Source organism: Vulpes lagopus, chromosome 10 (genome assembly GCF_018345385.1).
Source record: "Vulpes lagopus strain Blue_001 chromosome 10, ASM1834538v1, whole genome shotgun sequence".
Lineage (NCBI taxonomy): Eukaryota > Metazoa > Chordata > Mammalia > Carnivora > Canidae > Vulpes > Vulpes lagopus.
This window is the reverse complement of record NC_054833.1, coordinates 43,041,428-43,061,033: the sequence shown is the minus strand read 5'-3', so window position 1 is coordinate 43,061,033 and position 19,606 is coordinate 43,041,428. Positions and strand designations below refer to the sequence as shown.

General features: G+C 42.4%; 1 protein-coding gene across 1 annotated transcript in view; it reads right to left on the bottom strand.

Moving 5' to 3' along the window:
- BUD13 (BUD13 homolog) overlaps positions 1-18,508 on the bottom strand; it is a 35,830-nt gene extending 17,322 nt beyond the window's left edge. The window contains exons 1-11 of the mRNA XM_041772999.1: positions 18,048-18,508; positions 15,818-15,911; positions 11,444-11,528; positions 7,675-8,700; positions 5,891-6,195; positions 4,229-4,334; positions 3,762-3,900; positions 3,259-3,443; positions 2,940-3,021; positions 2,677-2,741; positions 340-686 (exon numbers count right to left, since the gene is read on the bottom strand). Coding sequence (XP_041628933.1) covers positions 340-686; positions 2,677-2,741; positions 2,940-3,021; positions 3,259-3,443; positions 3,762-3,900; positions 4,229-4,334; positions 5,891-6,195; positions 7,675-8,700; positions 11,444-11,528; positions 15,818-15,911; positions 18,048-18,190 — 2,577 coding nt within the window. The 5' untranslated portion in view covers positions 18,191-18,508. The remainder of the gene's footprint in view (positions 1-339; positions 687-2,676; positions 2,742-2,939; positions 3,022-3,258; positions 3,444-3,761; positions 3,901-4,228; positions 4,335-5,890; positions 6,196-7,674; positions 8,701-11,443; positions 11,529-15,817; positions 15,912-18,047) is intronic.
- Positions 18,509-19,606: the final 1,098 nt, after the last annotated feature.

The window sequence follows — 19,606 nt, the reverse complement described above, 5'->3', positions numbered from 1 at the left end:
CTTGTACTCCAAATTCTACTCTGTAAACTATAGTTCTTAGTTCATTCATAAGAAAATAGGAAGTTTTTCTGGACTTTTTAAAAATTGAGATTTGTGGAATTAAGAGAATATAAAGACAGAAGGTACTTAGGAAACCTGGTGTTTGCAAGTTCTTCTGGGCTGGGTTATAGGCAGTCTGGCCTGCAGAGAGAAGCAAAGAGCTCTAGAGATAACTGCACTAGATCTACTATACTACCAGGAACTACCTCCTCCCTCTCTGGTTTATTTATTGGAGACATGTACAAAGCTAGAAAACCAGAGTCACTCTAAGAGAAGGATATGGCTCTTGAAAAACTCTACCTTCTTTCCTAGAGGCTGACTCCTTCGAGGTGGAGACAGATCAGAATCAGAAGATTTGACCTTCTGTTTCCTCCTTGGTGGAGACAGGTCAGAATCAGAGCTCCGACGTGTAGGTCTATTCCGTGGAGGTGACAGATCTGAATCAGAATCCTTGTGCCCTGAAATTTGTTTATGCCTCGGAGGAGAAAGATCTGAATCAGAGGCTTTCCGACTGTCACTTGGGTAGGAGGAAGTGTCCAATATGTGACTCTGATGTCTCCTAGGTGAAGAACTCCTATGAAATTTCCTATGGCTGGGGGAAGAGCCTAGAAATAAAAAAATAAAGTCCTTAATCCCCTTGGCAGAATCTTAAAAACAGAACTTACGAAGCTCATAGTCAATATTCATTTAGTCCTCCTCTAAAGAGCTACCACTAACCAAAACACAAGTACAGATGATGTGCGAGAAAAGCAGAATCAGGGATTTTTATTTTATTTTATTTTATTTTATTATTTATTTATTTATTTATTGTAAAGATTTTATTTATTTATTCATGAGAGAGACACAGAGAGAGAGAGAGAGGCAGAGACAGAGGCAGAGCGAGAAGCAGGCTCCATGCAGGAAGCCCGATGGGGAACTCGATCCCAGGACCCCAGGATCACGCCCTGAGCTGAAGGCAGGCGCTAAACCGCTGAGCTACCCAGGGTTCCCCTATTTTATTTTTTTTTAAAGGGACAACCTTTAAAACCAATAGGCAGGATGTGGGGTTCTATTCCCAAGTTACTAGTAACTGTGACTAGCATGTGAGACCTCAACATTCTCACCTATATCATATTTATCTGACCATAGAAAGGGCAAAACAACTTGCACTCAGATCTCAGTGCTGTGGCAAAAGTTAAAACTACCTAGAATATATACTGAAAAAAAAAAAAAACCTCTCAGCAAGCTAGGAACAGAAAGGAATCTTTTCAACCCAGTAAAGGAAATCTATAAAAAACTTATAGGTTACAGCTAAAGACTGATTTTTCTTCTAAGATTAGGAAGAAGACAAAGATGTCTGTCTGTTTTTACTACTTCTATTCAGATGCACCGGAAGTTCTAGTTAGTGCAATAAGGAAAGAAAACACAAAGGACATTTGGATTGGAAAGGAAGAAGTAAAATTGTTTATATTCAGATGACCTGATCCTCTAGGTACAAAATCTGATGGAATCTACAAAAAAAAAGCTATTGTACAAAGTGAGTTTCACTCCAATAACAACTGATATTTGTCACCAATGATAAAATTACAAACTTTTAAGTGTAAATTAGAATTTCAAAAAATTTTTATCTGCCACCATGAACTCTAGCTTCCCATTGAGGATTTTGGTAATGAGATCAGAGGTAATGTTAACAAAATACAAGATTATTTGATGTTACATAGTGAGAATGTCAACATTTGGCAGGTCTGAAAAACTCAGCAAACCAGTATTTTCCAAATGACCAGTACATGATGTTATAAAATCATGCACCACAAAAAGATCCATCCAAAGCAGGAAAAAAAAAGAATTTAATGTAACAGCATGGAAAATTTTTGATATGGTTTCAGGCTCCATATTATAAATCACTTTTAAGAAATTATCATTTGCTGAGTTTTTGTGTAGTATCAAAACACGTAATACATCTTCCTTTTCTAACTACTTATATATAAAGCTGAATTTTCTAAGGCTAAATTTTCTTCCTTAGTACTTCAACTAAACATACCATAAAAGATCAATGCAAAATCCTGCTATTATTAAGCCAAACATGAATAAGATCTATAAAAATGTAAATCAATGCCATTCTTCTATTTTCTTTGTTTGGAAAATAAAGTTATTTTTCTTTAAGAATACGGCAATTATGTTAACATAATGGTTTTATTAAGTTTTTAATGAACTAATAAACACTTTTAAACACCTCAGTTTAATTTCGAATATGGTAAATATTAAAAGATGTGTTCCACATAAACAGAAGTTTTTTGGGGTCCTTAGTAATTTTTAGAAATAGAAAGGGCTCCTGAGGTCAAAAAGTTTGAGAATTATCATGCTAAATGCTAGAACAATGTCCTTTGTAGGCAAGAGGAGATGGACTCTAATGTATAAGGAGAGGGACAGACTTTGGATAGAAGTACATTTAGGTCATCATGTTAATAGACAGGAAGTTAGAGTATATGGGTAGATGCTGGTTGCAGAGGTCAGTGAGATCCTGTAAGTAGCTCACTCCTAAGGCAGTGAAGAGAAGGTTGAAGAACTACATTTTAAAGATACAACACACAAAAAGACTCCAGACTCCCATCCATCACTCATTCCCTCTAAACCTTAGAAAATATCACTAGAGGTGACCAATGTCAAAAACAAAGGGTATCCTATCAGCACCACCAGAGCTATTTGTCCAGAGCTTTATAAAGCTTTGAAAAGGAAAATAGGAGAAGTAGTATTCTGAGCATGGGAAATGGGATTTGGAGACTTTAAAAAAAGCAAGCAAACCACATGTTATTAACCTTGTGCTTAGAGTAGAGAGAGAGGGAGAGTAATTTAAGAACGGTTAGGGAAGATTAGGGGCAGATGGAAAAGAAAACAAAAATGTACGAAACATTCAGGCTTACCTGTCCACTCCATCCCAGCGATAACCAGGCCAGATATTGAATCTGTTGGGAGGAGGTGCAGGACCAGTGTAGCGAGGTCTCACTGGTAAGAGGAGAGAGAGAGAAAAGAAGTTAGTTACCTTATGTAACTCAATTCAGAACTGAGTGGCAGTGGGAACAAAAAATTTTACACCGAGATCTCTACTGAGCTGAACCCAAACTCCCAAATACAAGGAATCTAAAACTGTGTGGGAAATCCTTCTCTCTGTCCAGCTATGTAACATCAGCCTAACGACCATCCCTCTTTACATAAGTCTCTGGTGAATCCCAAAAGGTTCACCTTTCTTATTCTTGTTCTCCTTGGCTTTATTCTTCTTGATAAAGTTGGCCATGGGGTCTCCCTCTCTTTCCTGTTCTCTCAGCATCCGATCCAGATCTTCATCATCAATATAACGGGCCAGCGGCTTCTGCATTTCCTTCACTGCATCCTCCACGTTTTGTTGTTGCTGCCGGCTCTGGACTAGCCTGGGCAAAAAGAACCAAGAGTGTCTGCTATCTAGGGTTAACATTTCCCTTCTTACACTAAAATGGACCATATGACTACATTTGGAGCACCTCCTTTTTCTGACAGCACAAGCCAAGTATTGAAAAGAGTAAAATTTCCAGAAAGTGAACTGAAAGTGTAGAATACATCAGTATTTTAGGAAGGAGACTGAGCACACTGAATTTTCCATTCCTGAAACGGCTCTGAAGGCAGAACAATGAACTAGTTGGTCAGGAAACGAGAGAATGACCTCTCCAGTCCTAGCACAGTCTTGTTCTTCACTTCGGCAGTTCTCTTACCCTTTTCCCCACCGAGCATACAGCTCATCTCTCTCCGAGTCCTTCTCTGCTTTTCTCCTTTGCTCTAAACGTTCCAGTTTCAAATTCCTCTTACGGCCAGACTTATCTCGAAATACAGTTTCAGCATACTGGAATTCAGCTGCAAAGGAAAATTCTACTTTTAAAAATAAACATCAGGTATCAAAATCAGAAACAATATTCTAACAGTTGAAATCAACCACTTGGGATTCTGATGCTGGATAAAAACTTTTGCAGCCAGACTACAAACAGCTCCTACCAATATCTAACTAACCTTTTTCAAGAATGAAAAGAATCACTTGGGCCTACTAAGAAGTTAAAATAATACATAAAACCAGAACTGAAATTTGATATCAGTTAAAAGTTTAAAATATCAGGTACAATAAACTACATTAAAAAAATAAAATCTAAATGAGCCTCAATTAGTCTCTGCATTTTTATATTTTTACCTTCAAACGCCAGAGTTTCTTGGTCCCGTTTCTTGAGCTCCTGCTGCTCTTGCTGTATGTCAGTTAACACCAACCCAGTTTTAGCCCCAGAATACATGTGTGTAGCCTATGCAATGGAAAGGGGAGCATGCGACATTAATGAGACAATGTAGCGGTAGGCTCCAGGGTATACACAGTTAGATGCATTTTTGCCTGATAATTAGCAATAACCAAACCAAACACTGTAGCTTTGTATTCTCATTATTGACCACAAGATTCACAAAATAAAAAAGAATAAAGCTGAATTTGGTGGCAAATTAACAGTACTATTAAGTTTTAAGAATAAACAGAAACACAAACCAAGAAAATATTAAAGAAAAGGCACAGCATCTATATTTCTGACTTTTTAATATATAAACTGCACACATGAAGATGCATTTTCAAATCACCTGATTGAAACCTGTATCAAGCTCTAAGCCCTCCAGGAGAGACATACACTGATAAAACATTCCATTGCAACTACAAATTCAAGCAAATCTAAGGTTGTCCTTCAATTGTGGATACATTTCAGGATAATGACAAGTTTTGACCAAATCAAACCTTTTTGTTAAATTCCATTTCATATCAAGATAACCAACCGATCCATGAACGGAGTATACAGAGTATCCAGTGCAACGTATAAACCTGATTAGCATGAAATTGTCCATGAAAGAAACAGATGCCTAAAATGCAAGGGGTCCAGTTTCAACACAAACCTCACTTTGTTCCCCAAAAGAGAAGATCCGCACTTCCTGAGTCAGGGACAGGCTACAAGAATAATGTGGTCAACAGAGAAGACTTACCTGAAAAGTCTGGGTTGGACGGAAATGTGCATATTGCAGACTCTATTACTCTTCATTTTTTTCTATTACTATTTCTTAACCAACCCACTGGAATAAGATTCTTTTCCTAGCACCAGTGTGCTTTGCAAAACAAATGCTTAGAGTTCATGTGGATGATCTGGGCAATTCATGCTTCATCATAGATTTAAAATAAAACAAAACACTGACTTCCCAGGTGATATGATTTCTAAAAGTCATTTTATATTTTAAATGCCTCTCTTTATGCTCTGGATATAGAGACCTACAGTCCAATTTATAATAATAAATTGCTTGTGCTAATGTCTCACTTTGTCCTGGGCACTTGTAAGATTCACTTACATATTTAACTCACAATAGCCTCATGAAGTACATACTACCATTATCCATGTTTTACAGATGAAGCTGGAGCTTAAAGATATTCCACAGCTTGTTCAAATCTCACACAGTAAGTTGAAGAAGTAGGATTTGAATATCCAACACAAGGCTTGTACTCCAAATTCTACTCTGTAAACTATAGTTCTTAGTTCATTCATAAGAAAATAGGAAGTTTTTCTGGACTTTTTAAAAATTGAGATTTGTGGAATTAAGAGAATATAAAGACAGAAGGTACTTAGGAAACCTGGTGTTTGCAAGTTCTTCTGGGCTGGGTTATAGGCAGTCTGGCCTGCAGAGAGAAGCAAAGAGCTCTAGAGATAACTGCACTAGATCTACTATACTACCAGGAACTACCTCCTCCCTCTCTGGTTTATTTATTGGAGACATGTACAAAGCTAGAAAACCAGAGTCACTCTAAGAGAAGGATATGGCTCTTGAAAAACTCTACCTTCTTTCCTAGAGGCTGACTCCTTCGAGGTGGAGACAGATCAGAATCAGAAGATTTGACCTTCTGTTTCCTCCTTGGTGGAGACAGGTCAGAATCAGAGCTCCGACGTGTAGGTCTATTCCGTGGAGGTGACAGATCTGAATCAGAATCCTTGTGCCCTGAAATTTGTTTATGCCTCGGAGGAGAAAGATCTGAATCAGAGGCTTTCCGACTGTCACTTGGGTAGGAGGAAGTGTCCAATATGTGACTCTGATGTCTCCTAGGTGAAGAACTCCTATGAAATTTCCTATGGCTGGGGGAAGAGCCTAGAAATAAAAAAATAAAGTCCTTAATCCCCTTGGCAGAATCTTAAAAACAGAACTTACGAAGCTCATAGTCAATATTCATTTAGTCCTCCTCTAAAGAGCTACCACTAACCAAAACACAAGTACAGATGATGTGCGAGAAAAGCAGAATCAGGGATTTTTATTTTATTTTATTTTATTTTATTATTTATTTATTTATTTATTGTAAAGATTTTATTTATTTATTCATGAGAGAGACACAGAGAGAGAGAGAGAGGCAGAGACAGAGGCAGAGCGAGAAGCAGGCTCCATGCAGGAAGCCCGATGGGGAACTCGATCCCAGGACCCCAGGATCACGCCCTGAGCTGAAGGCAGGCGCTAAACCGCTGAGCTACCCAGGGTTCCCCTATTTTATTTTTTTTTAAAGGGACAACCTTTAAAACCAATAGGCAGGATGTGGGGTTCTATTCCCAAGTTACTAGTAACTGTGACTAGCATGTGAGACCTCAACATTCTCACCTATATCATATTTATCTGACCATAGAAAGGGCAAAACAACTTGCACTCAGATCTCAGTGCTGTGGCAAAAGTTAAAACTACCTAGAATATATACTGAAAAAAAAAAAAAAGAATATACACTGATGTTCGAGACTAAAGGATAACAATATATTTTATTGAAAAATGAAAACAGGAGGCACCTAGGTTGCTCAGTGGGTTAAGCATCTACCTTTGGCTCAGGTCACAATCTCAGGGTCCTGGGATAGAGCCCCGTGTCAGGCTCCCTACTCAGCCAAGAGTCGGCTTCTCCCTCTTCCTAGACTCCTCCCCCTGCCAGTGCTCTCGTTCTCTTGCTTACTCTCTCTTTCAAATAAATAAATAACATCTTTAGGGCAGCCCGGGTGGCTCAGCGGTTTAGGCTCAGCGGTTTAGCGCCACCTCCAGCCCAGGGCGTGATCCTGGAGACCCGGGATCGAGTCCCACATCAGGCTCCCTGTGTGGAGCTTGCTTCTCCCTCTGCCTGTGCCTCTGCCTCTCTCTCTCTCATGAATAAACAAAATCTTTAAAAAATAATAAATAAATAAATAAATAAAATCTTTAAAAAAAATCATGAAAGCAGTACCTAGGGACAAAGACTGAGTAAACAAACTTCACTGCACAGGCCTGAGCTGTAGACAGAAACATCACAAATCAACTCCTAAAAAGGCAACCTACAATGGGTATCAACAGTCTTAAAAATATACATCCCTCGGGCAGCCTGGGTGGCTCAGTGGTTTAGCATCGCCTTTAGCCCAGGGCATGATTCTGGGGACCCAGGATCAAGTCCCACATCGGGCTCCCTGCATGGAGCCTGCTTCTCCCTCTGCCTATGTCTCTGCCTCTCTCTTGCTGTGTCTCTCATAGATAAATAAATAAAATCTTTAAAAAAAAAAAAGAAAGAAAGAAAGAAAGAAAGAAAGCACCTAAGGAGTAAGTCCCTCTCATAAGCAATCAGATGCTTACCCTTAGAATCATGCTTATGGGATTTTGCTTGCTTTTTTCGTGGAGGAGAGAGGTCAGAGTCATACTCATACTTGCTGTTCTTTGGGAGTGGTGCATGAGATGGTCCTGGCTCCTTCCAATGTGGAGAGGTTTTGCTAGAGGCTCTTTCTGGGGCTTTACTGCTTTTGGTTCTGGGCAGTGAATGAGGGACATTAGCAGCTAAATCAGGGGAGTCATGACGAGCCCTCTTGAGCTGCAATGTGTCCAAGGAGTCAAGAGTCCTTCTAGGTTGAGATGTGTCAGGGGAGCTATTTTGGGCCCTTCTGGGAACAGAGCTATCTGAGGAACTGTGATGGGCCCTCCGAGAAAGAGATGGATCTGGTGTGTCATGATGGGCTTTCCTAGGAGACGCACCTGAATAGTGACGATGAGGCTTCCTGAGGGGAGAAGGATCTAGAGAAGCATGATGGGCCCTCCTGGGAGGAGATGGGTCTGGGGTGTCATGACGGACCCTCCTGGGAGGAGATGAATCCGGGGTGTCATGACGGACCCTCCTTAGGGGAGAGGAATCTGGGGTATCGTGACGGACCCTCCTGGGAGGAGATGAATCTGGGATGTCATGATGGACCCTCCTGGGAGGAGATGAATCCAGGGTGTCGTGACGGACCCTCCTTGGGGGAGAGGAATCCGGGGTGTCGTGACGGACCCTCCTGGGAGGGGATGAATCTGGAGTGTCGTGACGGGCCCTCCTGGGAGATGAATCCGGGGTGTCGTGATGGACCCTCCTGGGAGGAGATGAATCTGGGATGTTATGATGGGCCCTCCTGGGAGGAGATGAATCCGGGGTATCATGACGGATCCTCCTGGGGGGAGATGAATCTGGGGTGTCATGACGGACCCTCCTTGGGGGAGATGAATCCGGGGTATCATGACGGGCCCTCCTGGCAGGAGATGAATCTGGGGTGTCATGACGGACCCTCCTTGGGGGAGATGAATCCGGAGAGTCGTGACGGAAGTGTCTATGTGAGGGTAGATCTTCACTGTGGCCTAAACACAAAGGGCAAAGAGTTAGATCCCCACAGATGCTCTATTTACCCCTAGTATTCAAAGTTTCAAAAGATACATGTCAGAACTACTCAGAAATCCCAAAGGTCTGCACAGGTCTTTTGCTTAGGTACAAGAAACCAGCAATCATGAACACCTTAAAGATAACCCCTTGTATTTGCCTAACCAGCCATTTAAATGCATTTTTCATGTTATACCTTGTAAGGTGAGCTGAGCAGGGGTCCTTGTTTCACAGACATGAAAACAGAGGCTCCAAGATAAGTGATTTCTTACCAAAGGTCACAGCCACTAAGATGAAGAGATGGGCTAACACCCCGATCCTCTAGCTGTCAACCCAGTTCTCTTCCCAAAACCATGTCTGTACAAAGTTCCCAGATGCTCCTACTGATATTCAAGCTAGATAACACAGAGTTCATATTTACTCTTCTTTCAGAAGGAAAACTAAATAACCCTGTGCCACATCAAAATGAAATCCTGTTAACTAATTCACATCACTGTGCTCCTTGCTGGGGGGAAATCACCAGAAAAAAAGAGGAATCAGCATTTCCTGGTCACCTACTATAAGCCAATGGTTTATATAGATTCCCTCACTTAATTCTCACAATAAGCCTGAAAAACAAATATTGTGATCCCCATTTTGCAGATGGAGAACTTGATATTCTTAGAAAAGTAAAGTCATACTACTAATATGTGGCAGAGTCGTGGAGGATCCAGCCCAGATCCATTCAACTCCACAGTCCAGGTACAATTTCTAAAATAAGTAGCTGAGGGGCAGCCCGGATGGCTCAGCAGTTTAGCGCTGCCTTCAGCCCAGGGCGTGATCTTGGAGACCCAGAATCGAGTCCCACATCGAGTTCCCTGCATGGAGCCTACTTCTCCCTCTGCCTGTGTCTCTGCCTCTCTGCCTCTCTTTCTCTCCCTCCCTGTCTCTGTGTCTCTCATGAATAAATAAATAAAATCTTTAAAAAATAATAAAATAAAATAAGTAGTTGAGGAAAGAGTTTGAAACTTTAAATTTTCGGGAACCCTGGGTGGCGCAGCGGTTTAGCGCCTGCCTTTGGCCCAGGGCGCGATCCTGGAGACCTGGGATCGAATCCCACGTCAGGCTCCCGGTGCATGGAGCCTGCTTCTCCCTCTGCCTATGTCTCTGCCTCTCTCTCTCTCTCTCTTTGTGACTATCATAAATAAATAAAAATTAAAAAAAAAAAAGAAACTTCAAATTTTCAAAGGTATAAGAGAATGAAATGTTTAAAATCCAGTTTCTCCTCCATTTCTTGTCATTGAGCTCCATGGCCCCAGTACAAATAAATGCTGGGTAGGGCCCAAGGAACACTCACTAAGTGGATGAATTAAACCAAGTCAACTCCTTTACTTTGAGGGATAATCCTATCTGACTAGAATCACCACTCACAGAAAAGTACTGATATCTATGGGAGACTTGATAGCAAATCTAATCCATGGCATTGATAAATTCCATGACATTTATAAAAAGAAAGTAAGGATCAGAGACCAATGAGGGTATTTCCAGTGACAAATGGGGATAGAGCAGTGGGGAATGAAGAAAAAGAATTACTGGGGGGAGGGTAGCCTGGGTGGCTCAGCGGTTTAGTGCTGCCTTCAGCCCAGGGCATGATCCTGGGGTCCTGGGATCGAGTCCCACGTCAGGCTCCCTGCATGGAGCCTGCTTCTCCCTCCGCCTCTCTCATAAATAAAGTCTTTAAAAAAAAAAAAAAAAAAAAGAATTACTGGGAGGAGAGGGGCGGTTGGTATCACTTCCTAGACCTATAAATATGGAGACCAGAAGATTCTCTCTGAAAAAAGGACTATGGAAATAACTAGAAACACAATCACAGGATAAGGCAGAAAATAATAAGAGTGAACAAGATCCTGATGAAAGAATACATATGGATAATAAACTTTTTATTCATAAAACATAACAATAATGTACTGAGTTATTGTAACTGAGGCAACAGTAACTGAGGCAACAGTGACCACTAATCTATAGCCAGTTGTCATTTAGTTATACATTTTTTTTCTTATCAGAATCATAGGATGATTAACATAAGCACAAAGCATAACACAGAAAGAACAAATCCTGTCTTGGAGCTAATTCTTCCATCCTTTGTGTATGAAAAAGGAACACGTATAGAGAGTAAACTGGAGTTAAATGGTTATCCAGAAGTAAGATCCCTATTTACGCTAGGCAGGGTAGAAACCAAGATAAGTAAGAATAGGGCTTGTCTCTGCTCAAACATGACAAACGAATGCCCTTTATCGAATCCACAAAAACTGAAAAATTTTTTAAATAGGGAGTTAAATTATTAGCCTATGGAGAGGGTATATAGAGTGGGCAAGAGAGGATAATGCATTGCAAAATACCAATATTTAAAGGAAGAACATAGATTTACTCCTCCAAAGTCCTATGTACTAAGTGCCCCTATATTTGGGTCCGGGCGGAGTAGTTATTGCAAGGCCCTCAAATAAGTCACTTCCTGACTTCAGTAACCCTAATGCCAAAATATAAGAGAAAACGGGATACTTGGTCTCTCATTTCCCATTCTTGCTACCTCTGAAGAAGTTCTGAATTCTTTTTCACACTATATTTTTCAAGTTCAAAAACACACTAAAACAAACTATGCATTTCTCTAAAAGAAAAGTGTGGAGAAGAAAAAAAAGGCTTCCCCTACATATGGGAAATTTAAATTTATTTATTGTTAAAACTAACCTCCTAGAAGCTTCCATTTGGCACTGGAACGAAAGGCTTCCATCTGCTTTACCTCTTCCGGCCGCTCATCCACAAACTCAGCCACCTGTCAGAGTTACGACACTTATGTTGAGAAAATCCACAGGATCCAAACAAGGAGCACTGTTCTCAAGAACCTGAAACTATGACCATTCCCATTCCTAATGTGTATAACACACACAAGTCCAAAACAGCCATGAAGAAACACACAGAAACATGTGGTGGTCCTCAGTTATGTTTGCCCCATGAGATGTTTATCTAATTGTCACCGGATAATTTAATTATAGATCTTTCTCTAACTAACCAATTTTCCTCCAAAGGTGAATTTCTTCATTACAAATCCTCTTTATCACCTGCCAGGTATACAACTACCACAGGTAAGCAAAAAGCTAAATTCCTTTTACCTTTTTACTTTTACATTCAGAGTAAAAATACATGAAGGTTCCCTGTCACACCTATCACTCATCGAGGGCTTTAGGCTCCTCATGAAACCTTTGCTGTTATAGGTTATCACAATGATAGGTTTTCTTAAATCCAACCAAAAGAAGTCACTAAGAAATACATAGAATCTACAAATCTTTAAGGGATAAAAACACGTTTCGCATCACTCAAATTACCAAACAAATCTGGAATCTTCTTATACCTTTGATAAATGATCACTAACCCAGTCCCCCTCCCTGACAGGGAACCAATTTACTGGCAGTGAACTCATTATGTTACAAGACATTCCACTGTATTTGGGGGCAGTGCTAGAAAGTCTGACTCCAATTCCACCTGATCCCCTTTCCACGTAACACACTTCCAAAGACAGCATAATAAATTCTAATAAATTCTAGTTACACAGTAGCAACCACGTGCCAGGCACTGTGTTTGGGCTTCACTTATATTATCTCACTTAATCCTCAAAAGAGCCCTCCAAAGAAAGTTTCCACACTAATAAAGAACAACCTGACTCAGAGAAGTAAATTTCTCAGTGTCACAGCTAGCAAGCAGCAGAACTGAAATCCAAACCCAGGTTATAATTCACTTCTGTTTCTCTGTTCCCAAGAGCCCACCGTGATTCCTTAGGTAACCTAGTTTTGAGATATCTCACCGGGTAAGGAAAGCACTGGCATGAATTCAAGCAAGATAAATTGAGATCTAAATCAACAGCTTTGCCACTTAATATCTGTGTAGCCTCCAGCAATTATTTTCTCTAAACCTCAATTTCCTCATTTGTAAAAGGAAAACTCAAAGGATTTCTATGAGGACTCAATGAGATAATTCATGTAAGCTAAACAGCTTGGTACATGGTAAATGCTCAATAAATTATACCCATTATTCTTGTACTGCCACTGCTATTGTGCTTGTCCCAATTATTTTGCCATGATTACTGGTGGTGGTGATGGTCTTGCAGTAACAAAAATAAATTCAATAATCAAGATCTGTTTTAACCATTGTAGAGAGCAACGGGGCTAAAGCCTCCCTTGTTCAGGTTTTGAGGCAATCATAAGAGCAAAAAACAATATTATAAAGGAAAATTAACAGACCTGACTATATAAAAACTAAAATTTTTAAATATTGAAAATTATAAATGAAAAGGAAAATAATAAAATATGCCTATGACAGGTTAAACAGATAATATATTCTTTTTATATAAAAATCAAATAAATAAATCAATTAAAAAGTCCAATTTCCTAAACAATGGAAAAAAGGCCAAAACATTCATAAAATACAAATGTCCAATAAACATATGAAAAAAATATTTATTTTTCAAAGAAACTGTATGCCACTGTTCACCTACCAAACCGACATAGTTTATTATTTTTTTTGTTGTAAATAATTCTCTAGTATTGATGAAGAAATGGGGAAAATGGCATTCTCAAACAACTCTAGGAAGAGTATAAATTGGTATCACCTTTTGGACAGTTAAATGGGAATACAGCTCAAAAGAACCATAATTTCTAACCTATTAATTCCACTTGATGGGAAGAAAGAAATTAACAGATTTCTAAAATGATTCTGTACAAGATGTTTTTCAATCACCATATTTTAAAATAGAAAACCACCCATATGTCCAGTAAAAGGACAGGTTACATTAATACATATAATGACCTACCACTGCAGCCATTAAAAGGCATGTCCTCAAAGAATATTTTAAAATCTTACTAAAGTAGTCACAACATATTATTAAATGAAAGAGCAGACTCCAGAGGCACCAAGGTGGCTCAGTGGTTGAGCATCTGCCTTCAGCTCAGGTCATGATCCCAGGGTCCTAGGACCGAGTCCCGCACTGGGCTCCCTAAGGGGAAGCCTGCTTCTCCCTCTGCTAATGTCTCTGCCTGTCTCTGTGGCTCCCATAAATAAATAAATAAAAATCTTAAAAAAAGGAAGGGAGGGAGGGAGGGAGGGAGGAAGGGAGGAAGGAAGGAAGGAAGGAAGGAAGGAAGGAAGGAAGGAAGAAGAAGAAAGGACTCTGAAACCATATGTTCAGTGTGATCTGGATTATATTTTAAAAATAAATAAAATACAAGTATGTATAATCTATGAATTAAAGACATATGCATCCAAATGCTGGCAGTTGTTACCTCTGAACAGTCACAGAATCAGTAATTACTATATTCTTTTCAAAATTTTAAACCTGCTTGTAATTTGCAAATATTTTACAAATATGTATTGCTTTTATAACATAAAAAAAAGAAAATGTTGTAAACATTAACTAGGTTAAGTGACTGGCTCTGGCTCAAATTAAGTTGGTCCCTTAAGATCATTATTTCCCTTCTTCTTCTTCTTCTTCTTCTTCTTCTTCTTCTTCTTCTTCTTCTTTTTTTAAGTAATCTCTACGTGGGGCTCAAACTCACAACCCGGAGATTAAGACCTGCATGCTCCATTGACCTAGAAAGCCAAGCACCCCACTATTTCCCTTGTAATTATTTTTTTTAAAGATTTTATTTATTCATGATAGACATAGAGAGAGAGAGAGAGAGAGAGAGAGAGAGAGAGAGGCAGAGACACAGACAGAGGGAGAAGCAGGCTCCATACCAGGAGCCCAATGTGGGACTTGATCCCGGGACTCCAGGATCGCGCCCTGGGCCGAAGGCAGGCACTAAACCGCTGAGCTACCCAGGGATCCCCTCCCTTCTAATTATTATTATCTTAAATAATGTACTATAGAATATGCTGGGGATTAACACTGAATATACTCATCTAGAATTCATTTTTACAATGTTTTAGTGCGATACAGCCCTTCAACAGCTCTCCTTCTCAGCTTCTCAGCAAAGTTTCCATGAAAGTATCAATTAGAGAACGATTTGCCTATGCTTCCCCCCACTTGGTTCTTACTCATCCTTCAAAACTCAATTCAGGTATTTATATCCTTCATAGAGTTTCCTAGTGGAGGGCACGTGGGTGGCTCAGTCGGCTTGAGTCATGATCTCAGGGTCCTGGGATCAAGCCCCATGTCAGGCTCCCTGCTCAGTGGGAGTGTGCTCTTCCTCGGCCTCTGCCCACCCACCGAATCGCCCACCACCCTGCCACTTGTGTGTGTGCACGCTTTCTCTCAAATAAATAAATCTTAAAAAAATAAAAAAAAGAATATCCCAGTGGGATAAAAAAAAAAAAAATGCTGTACTCTTCCCCTGTACTCTAAAAGCACTTGGTACACATGCAAAATGTCTCTTCACCATTTATCACATTGTTGAAATTATTTGAAATTCAGTCTCCCATCTAGGATATGGTCCCTAAAGTATAAATGCTGGGTTTTATTAATCTATATATCTACAGTACTTAGACAAAAGTATACAGTTTCAAACTTGGTTGAATCAATAAATAAAAGGAACAAATAAAAATATTCCTGTAACTGAACCTGAACATTGTTTTTAAGGCACATTCCAATAAACTGAACCACAGCTAATTGTAAACATTACAATGAGAAGTCCTGCCTCTCTGTGATTAGTTCCCATTTCTAGGCTAATGAGGCCCTCCATGAACAAAGAAAACACATGGTCTATAGGCATTATCAAAGTAAACTACTTTAGAACAGCTCTTGGAGGGCTCAGAAATTGAACTGGACATATGCCTTCTGCTCAGATCATGATCCTGGGGTCCTGAGATCAAGTTCTGTACCAGGCTCCTGAGTCCCACATCAGGCTCCTCACAGAGAGCCTGCTTCTCTCTCTGCCTATCTCTCTGCCTCTCTCTCTGTCTCATGAATAAATAAAATATTTTTAAAAAATTAATTAATTAAATAAAACAGCTCTTTGAAAAGTGTCACCTCTTTTGGGCCCTAACATTCCCCCTTATAAATCCACCCTGTACTAAGAATCAAGATTGAGAGTCTTGCATTTCAAAGTCCTCACAACCTCAAAAGATACACACCACAGGCAAATCTCCATCATCATCTTCTTCCTCTTTTTCTGGTTTAGTGGTAGAGATAGATGTCCAGCTCACATCATCATCCACAATCCGCATTCTAAATGTGAAAAATAAAAAGCTCAAAAAGGGAAGAATCATTCTTGGGTGACAGCCCACAAACAGTTATCTATGGATTTTAGTATAAGCTATAAGACTCTGCAAGGTCCAGTCTTTTGCCTATATGGCCAACTTCACCTGTACCACTGCCTCCACAGTTCCCTACCTTGCTAATCATCTTTTGGTGCCTGGAATGAGCCAATATACCTTACCACATCAGTTTTCACATACTCAGTTCCTTCCTTCCACCTGGCCTACTCTTCTTTCTTTAATGGGAAACTCTTAAGAGTCTTAAGAGTCCTAGGATACATTTAACTTCCTTGAGCTTCTCCCCTTACTTCCCATGACTAAGAACCTCTGTTATGCATCCTTGGAATACTTTCATTGCATTAATCACAAAGAAAATAAATCAGTTAGTTGTATAATTAGCTGTTTAAAGCCACGATCCCTGTTAAACTATAAGGCCCACTAGAATAGGGACTATGCCTTCTCATTCACTGTGATATCCTGAACACCGTGAAGTAACTGGCATAAGAAGTAGGTGTTCAATACATGTTTGTTACACAGATAAACTATGCATGAGTCCAAGTAATTAACAATGACTACCATGATGTGAACAATTCCATCTGAACAGCCAGTTATCACTTTATACCTCTCTAATCACAACCATAGAGTTGTGATTAGAGACTCTCCTTTTAAAGAGGCAGTAACAGGGACACCTGGGTGGCTTAGTGGTTGAGTGTCTCCCTTCTGCCCAGGCTATGATTCTGGAGTCCTGGGATTGAGTCCCACATCGGGCTCCCTGCATGGAGCCTGCTTCTCTCTGCTTCTTTCTCTACCTGTGTCTCTCATGAATAAATAAATAAAATCTTAAAAAAAAAAAAAAATAGGGACGCCTGGGTGGCTCAGCGGTTGAGCATCTGCCTTTGGCCCAGGGCGTGATTCCAGGGTCCAGGGATCGAGTCCCACATCGGGCTCCCTGCATGGAGCCTGCTTCTCCCTCTGCCTGTGTCTCTGCCTCTCTCTCTGTGTGTGTCTCTCGTGAATAAATAAATAAATAATCAATCTTTTAAAAAATAAAGAAAGGAAGCTGCGGTAACAGTCTTGGAGAGACAGTATGTTGCCCAAGGCCGTAGAGCCCACAACGTGGCACAGCCAGGACTCAAACTCTGACTGGTATTCCTCCAAAGGTCAAGCTATTTTCTCTACATGGCACTGTCTCCAAACATGGCACCTGTGTCCAAACAATCGACACAAGTCGGAAGGCAGGAAGACAGAGAGCAAGAACAGGCAAGAAGCAACCCACGAAAGGAAGTGGATTTGGTCTCTGGAGCTGGGCGTATTCGTTCCCCAGGGCTGCCTGACAAAGTGCCGCAAACCAGGCGGCTTAAGGCAACAGAAATGTACTCTCTCACGGTCCTGGGGGCTTGAAGTCTGAAATCAAGGTGTCTGCAAGGCAGTGCCCACTGGGAAGGCTGGGCGGGGTCGGGGGGGGGCGGGGATTCCTCGACTCTCCCAACTGCAGGAGCCGCAGGCGTACTCGCATACTCTGGCTACTGGTGGCAGCGTAAACCCAGCCCAAGGTCAGCCTCCATCTGCACACGGCGGGCTTTCCCCATCTCTGCGTCCAGATCCCCCCTTCCTAAGAGGGCCCCGGTCATGTTGGATTTGGCGCCCGTCCTGACGTGCTGTGACCGCATCTTGATTAGCTACTCCCGCGGAGGCGCTACTCCGAAGGAAGTCACGTCCTGGGGTCCTGGGCGGACACGCCGGGAGAGCGGCACGGCGGCCCCGCTCCGCGGCGGAATTCCGGAGCCTCGGGCGGCGCCCGCCCGCGCCCCTCGGAGCGGCGCCCGCCCGCGCCGGACTCGGGCCCCCGGTGCGCGCGGCGCCCGACTCCGCCGAGCCCCCGGCCGTCCCATCACAGGCTCCGGACGACTCCGCCGTTCCTCTCGGCGCGACACTCGCTCTCCACGGGAGAGGCCGGAAAGCCGCCGAGGCGGGAACAGCCTGAGGAAAGTTACGGGCGGCCCGAGGCGGCGAGCGCACGGCCGCGGGGCGCGCCCGCCGAGCGCGGGGCCGGGGAGCAGAGGGGCGGCCGGCCGCCGCAGGCCCCGCCCCGCCAGCACCCACTCACCCCCTGCCGCCGGCCCCGCCAGGCTTCGGCCGCTTTTTGCGACGCTTGCGACCGGAGTCCGGGCCCCCGTCGACGCCGGCACCTGCCCCAGACAAGTAACGCTTCAGGTACTCGGCCTTGGAGAGCGGCGGAGCTGCCGCCATGGCAGCGGCGGGGGCGGGGAGACGGCTCGGCGCTGGGGACAAATTTCCTGAACGCGAAGCGCACGGCGGGGGCCCCCGAGGGGGCGGGGCCGAGGCCGGAAGTGGTGGAGAGCTGGGGGACCCGCCCCGGGCTGACCGCCGGGTGCGCTTGCTGGCTCCCGGCAGGTGCGCGCGCCTCCGATTGCACCTCCACCTCCCCGTGCCCGTGCCCCTGCCCCTGGCCCTGCCCCTGCCGGCCCGACCGGCAGGGGTCTGTCCACCTGTCTGCCCCTTCAACCTACGATGCAGCTGGCGGGAGGCAAAAACCACGACCCAAACAAGATCTCTGTCCGCAGCAGCTCCAGAAGCACCATAGCGTCGTCAAGACCTCGGGCTCTGGAGGGACGGCGTCCCTAAGCTGGAGTTCGGGCTCCGAAACTTCCAACTGTAGGTCCGGGGGCAACTTTTTTAACGAACTGGGGAGTATAATGGCACCTAACTAAATGGCTGCGAGAAATGAGATACTTTTACTGCGTGAGATGCTTAGAACAGTGTCTGAAGCACAGTATGTTGTTTGTATTAGTATGTTAGGTGGAGGTTAGACTGCTCTAAATAGTCTTCCACGAACATTCGAGAGGTCAGGAATTCCAAACGTGATTACCATGAAAAAATATGGAGGTTTCTCTAACCTGTGACCTTCCCCACTTTTGATAGAATACGTAGCCCCCAACTATCTGTTGCCTACAATCTTTCCTGTGAAAAAGACCTGGCTCTATTTTCAGCCAGATAGAGAAGCTGAATTCTAATTATCAAGTTGGGAGGGGCCAGGGGGAGGGGACATACTCCTTTTCTTCTTGTGAACATTATTTTACATAAATTACCTCATTTAATAAATCTCTCAATTCTCAAGTGGTTTTATTATGCTTGTTTCACAGATGAGAAAAACCAAAGCTTGGAGAGGTTAAGGAAGTTGTCCAACTTTATACAGCCAAAATGTGACCCTTGGGAGAAGCTAGCCAAGTGAGGTCCAAGAGGTAAATCCAAAGTTTGTGAAAATGTTAGATCAAGTATTTCCCTTATCTCAACATGTTAAATTTTTGTCACTGTTTGAAAGTCTATTAGTCAAGAAGGCTTGCTTGTTATACTTTATAAATGCTCTGCTCAGAATCCAGGATACATGCTCAAAAAAAAAAATTATATATACTATAGGTGTGGAAGTCCCAGCCCTGATGGATGAACTTTTAACCACTGTGTTGCCCTGATTGGTCCAGCTGAGGCCCAGGACGGAAAGCAGACTGGGTCTCTGAGGGCTTGTGGGGATACCAGATTGACAGAGGGCTTCACTGGCTGGAGGTCCCCATGGGTCCCCCAGACACAACCCCGTGTTGGCTTCTAATCCACTTTGGTGGACCTCAAACTGAACTTTCAAAGCCCTGC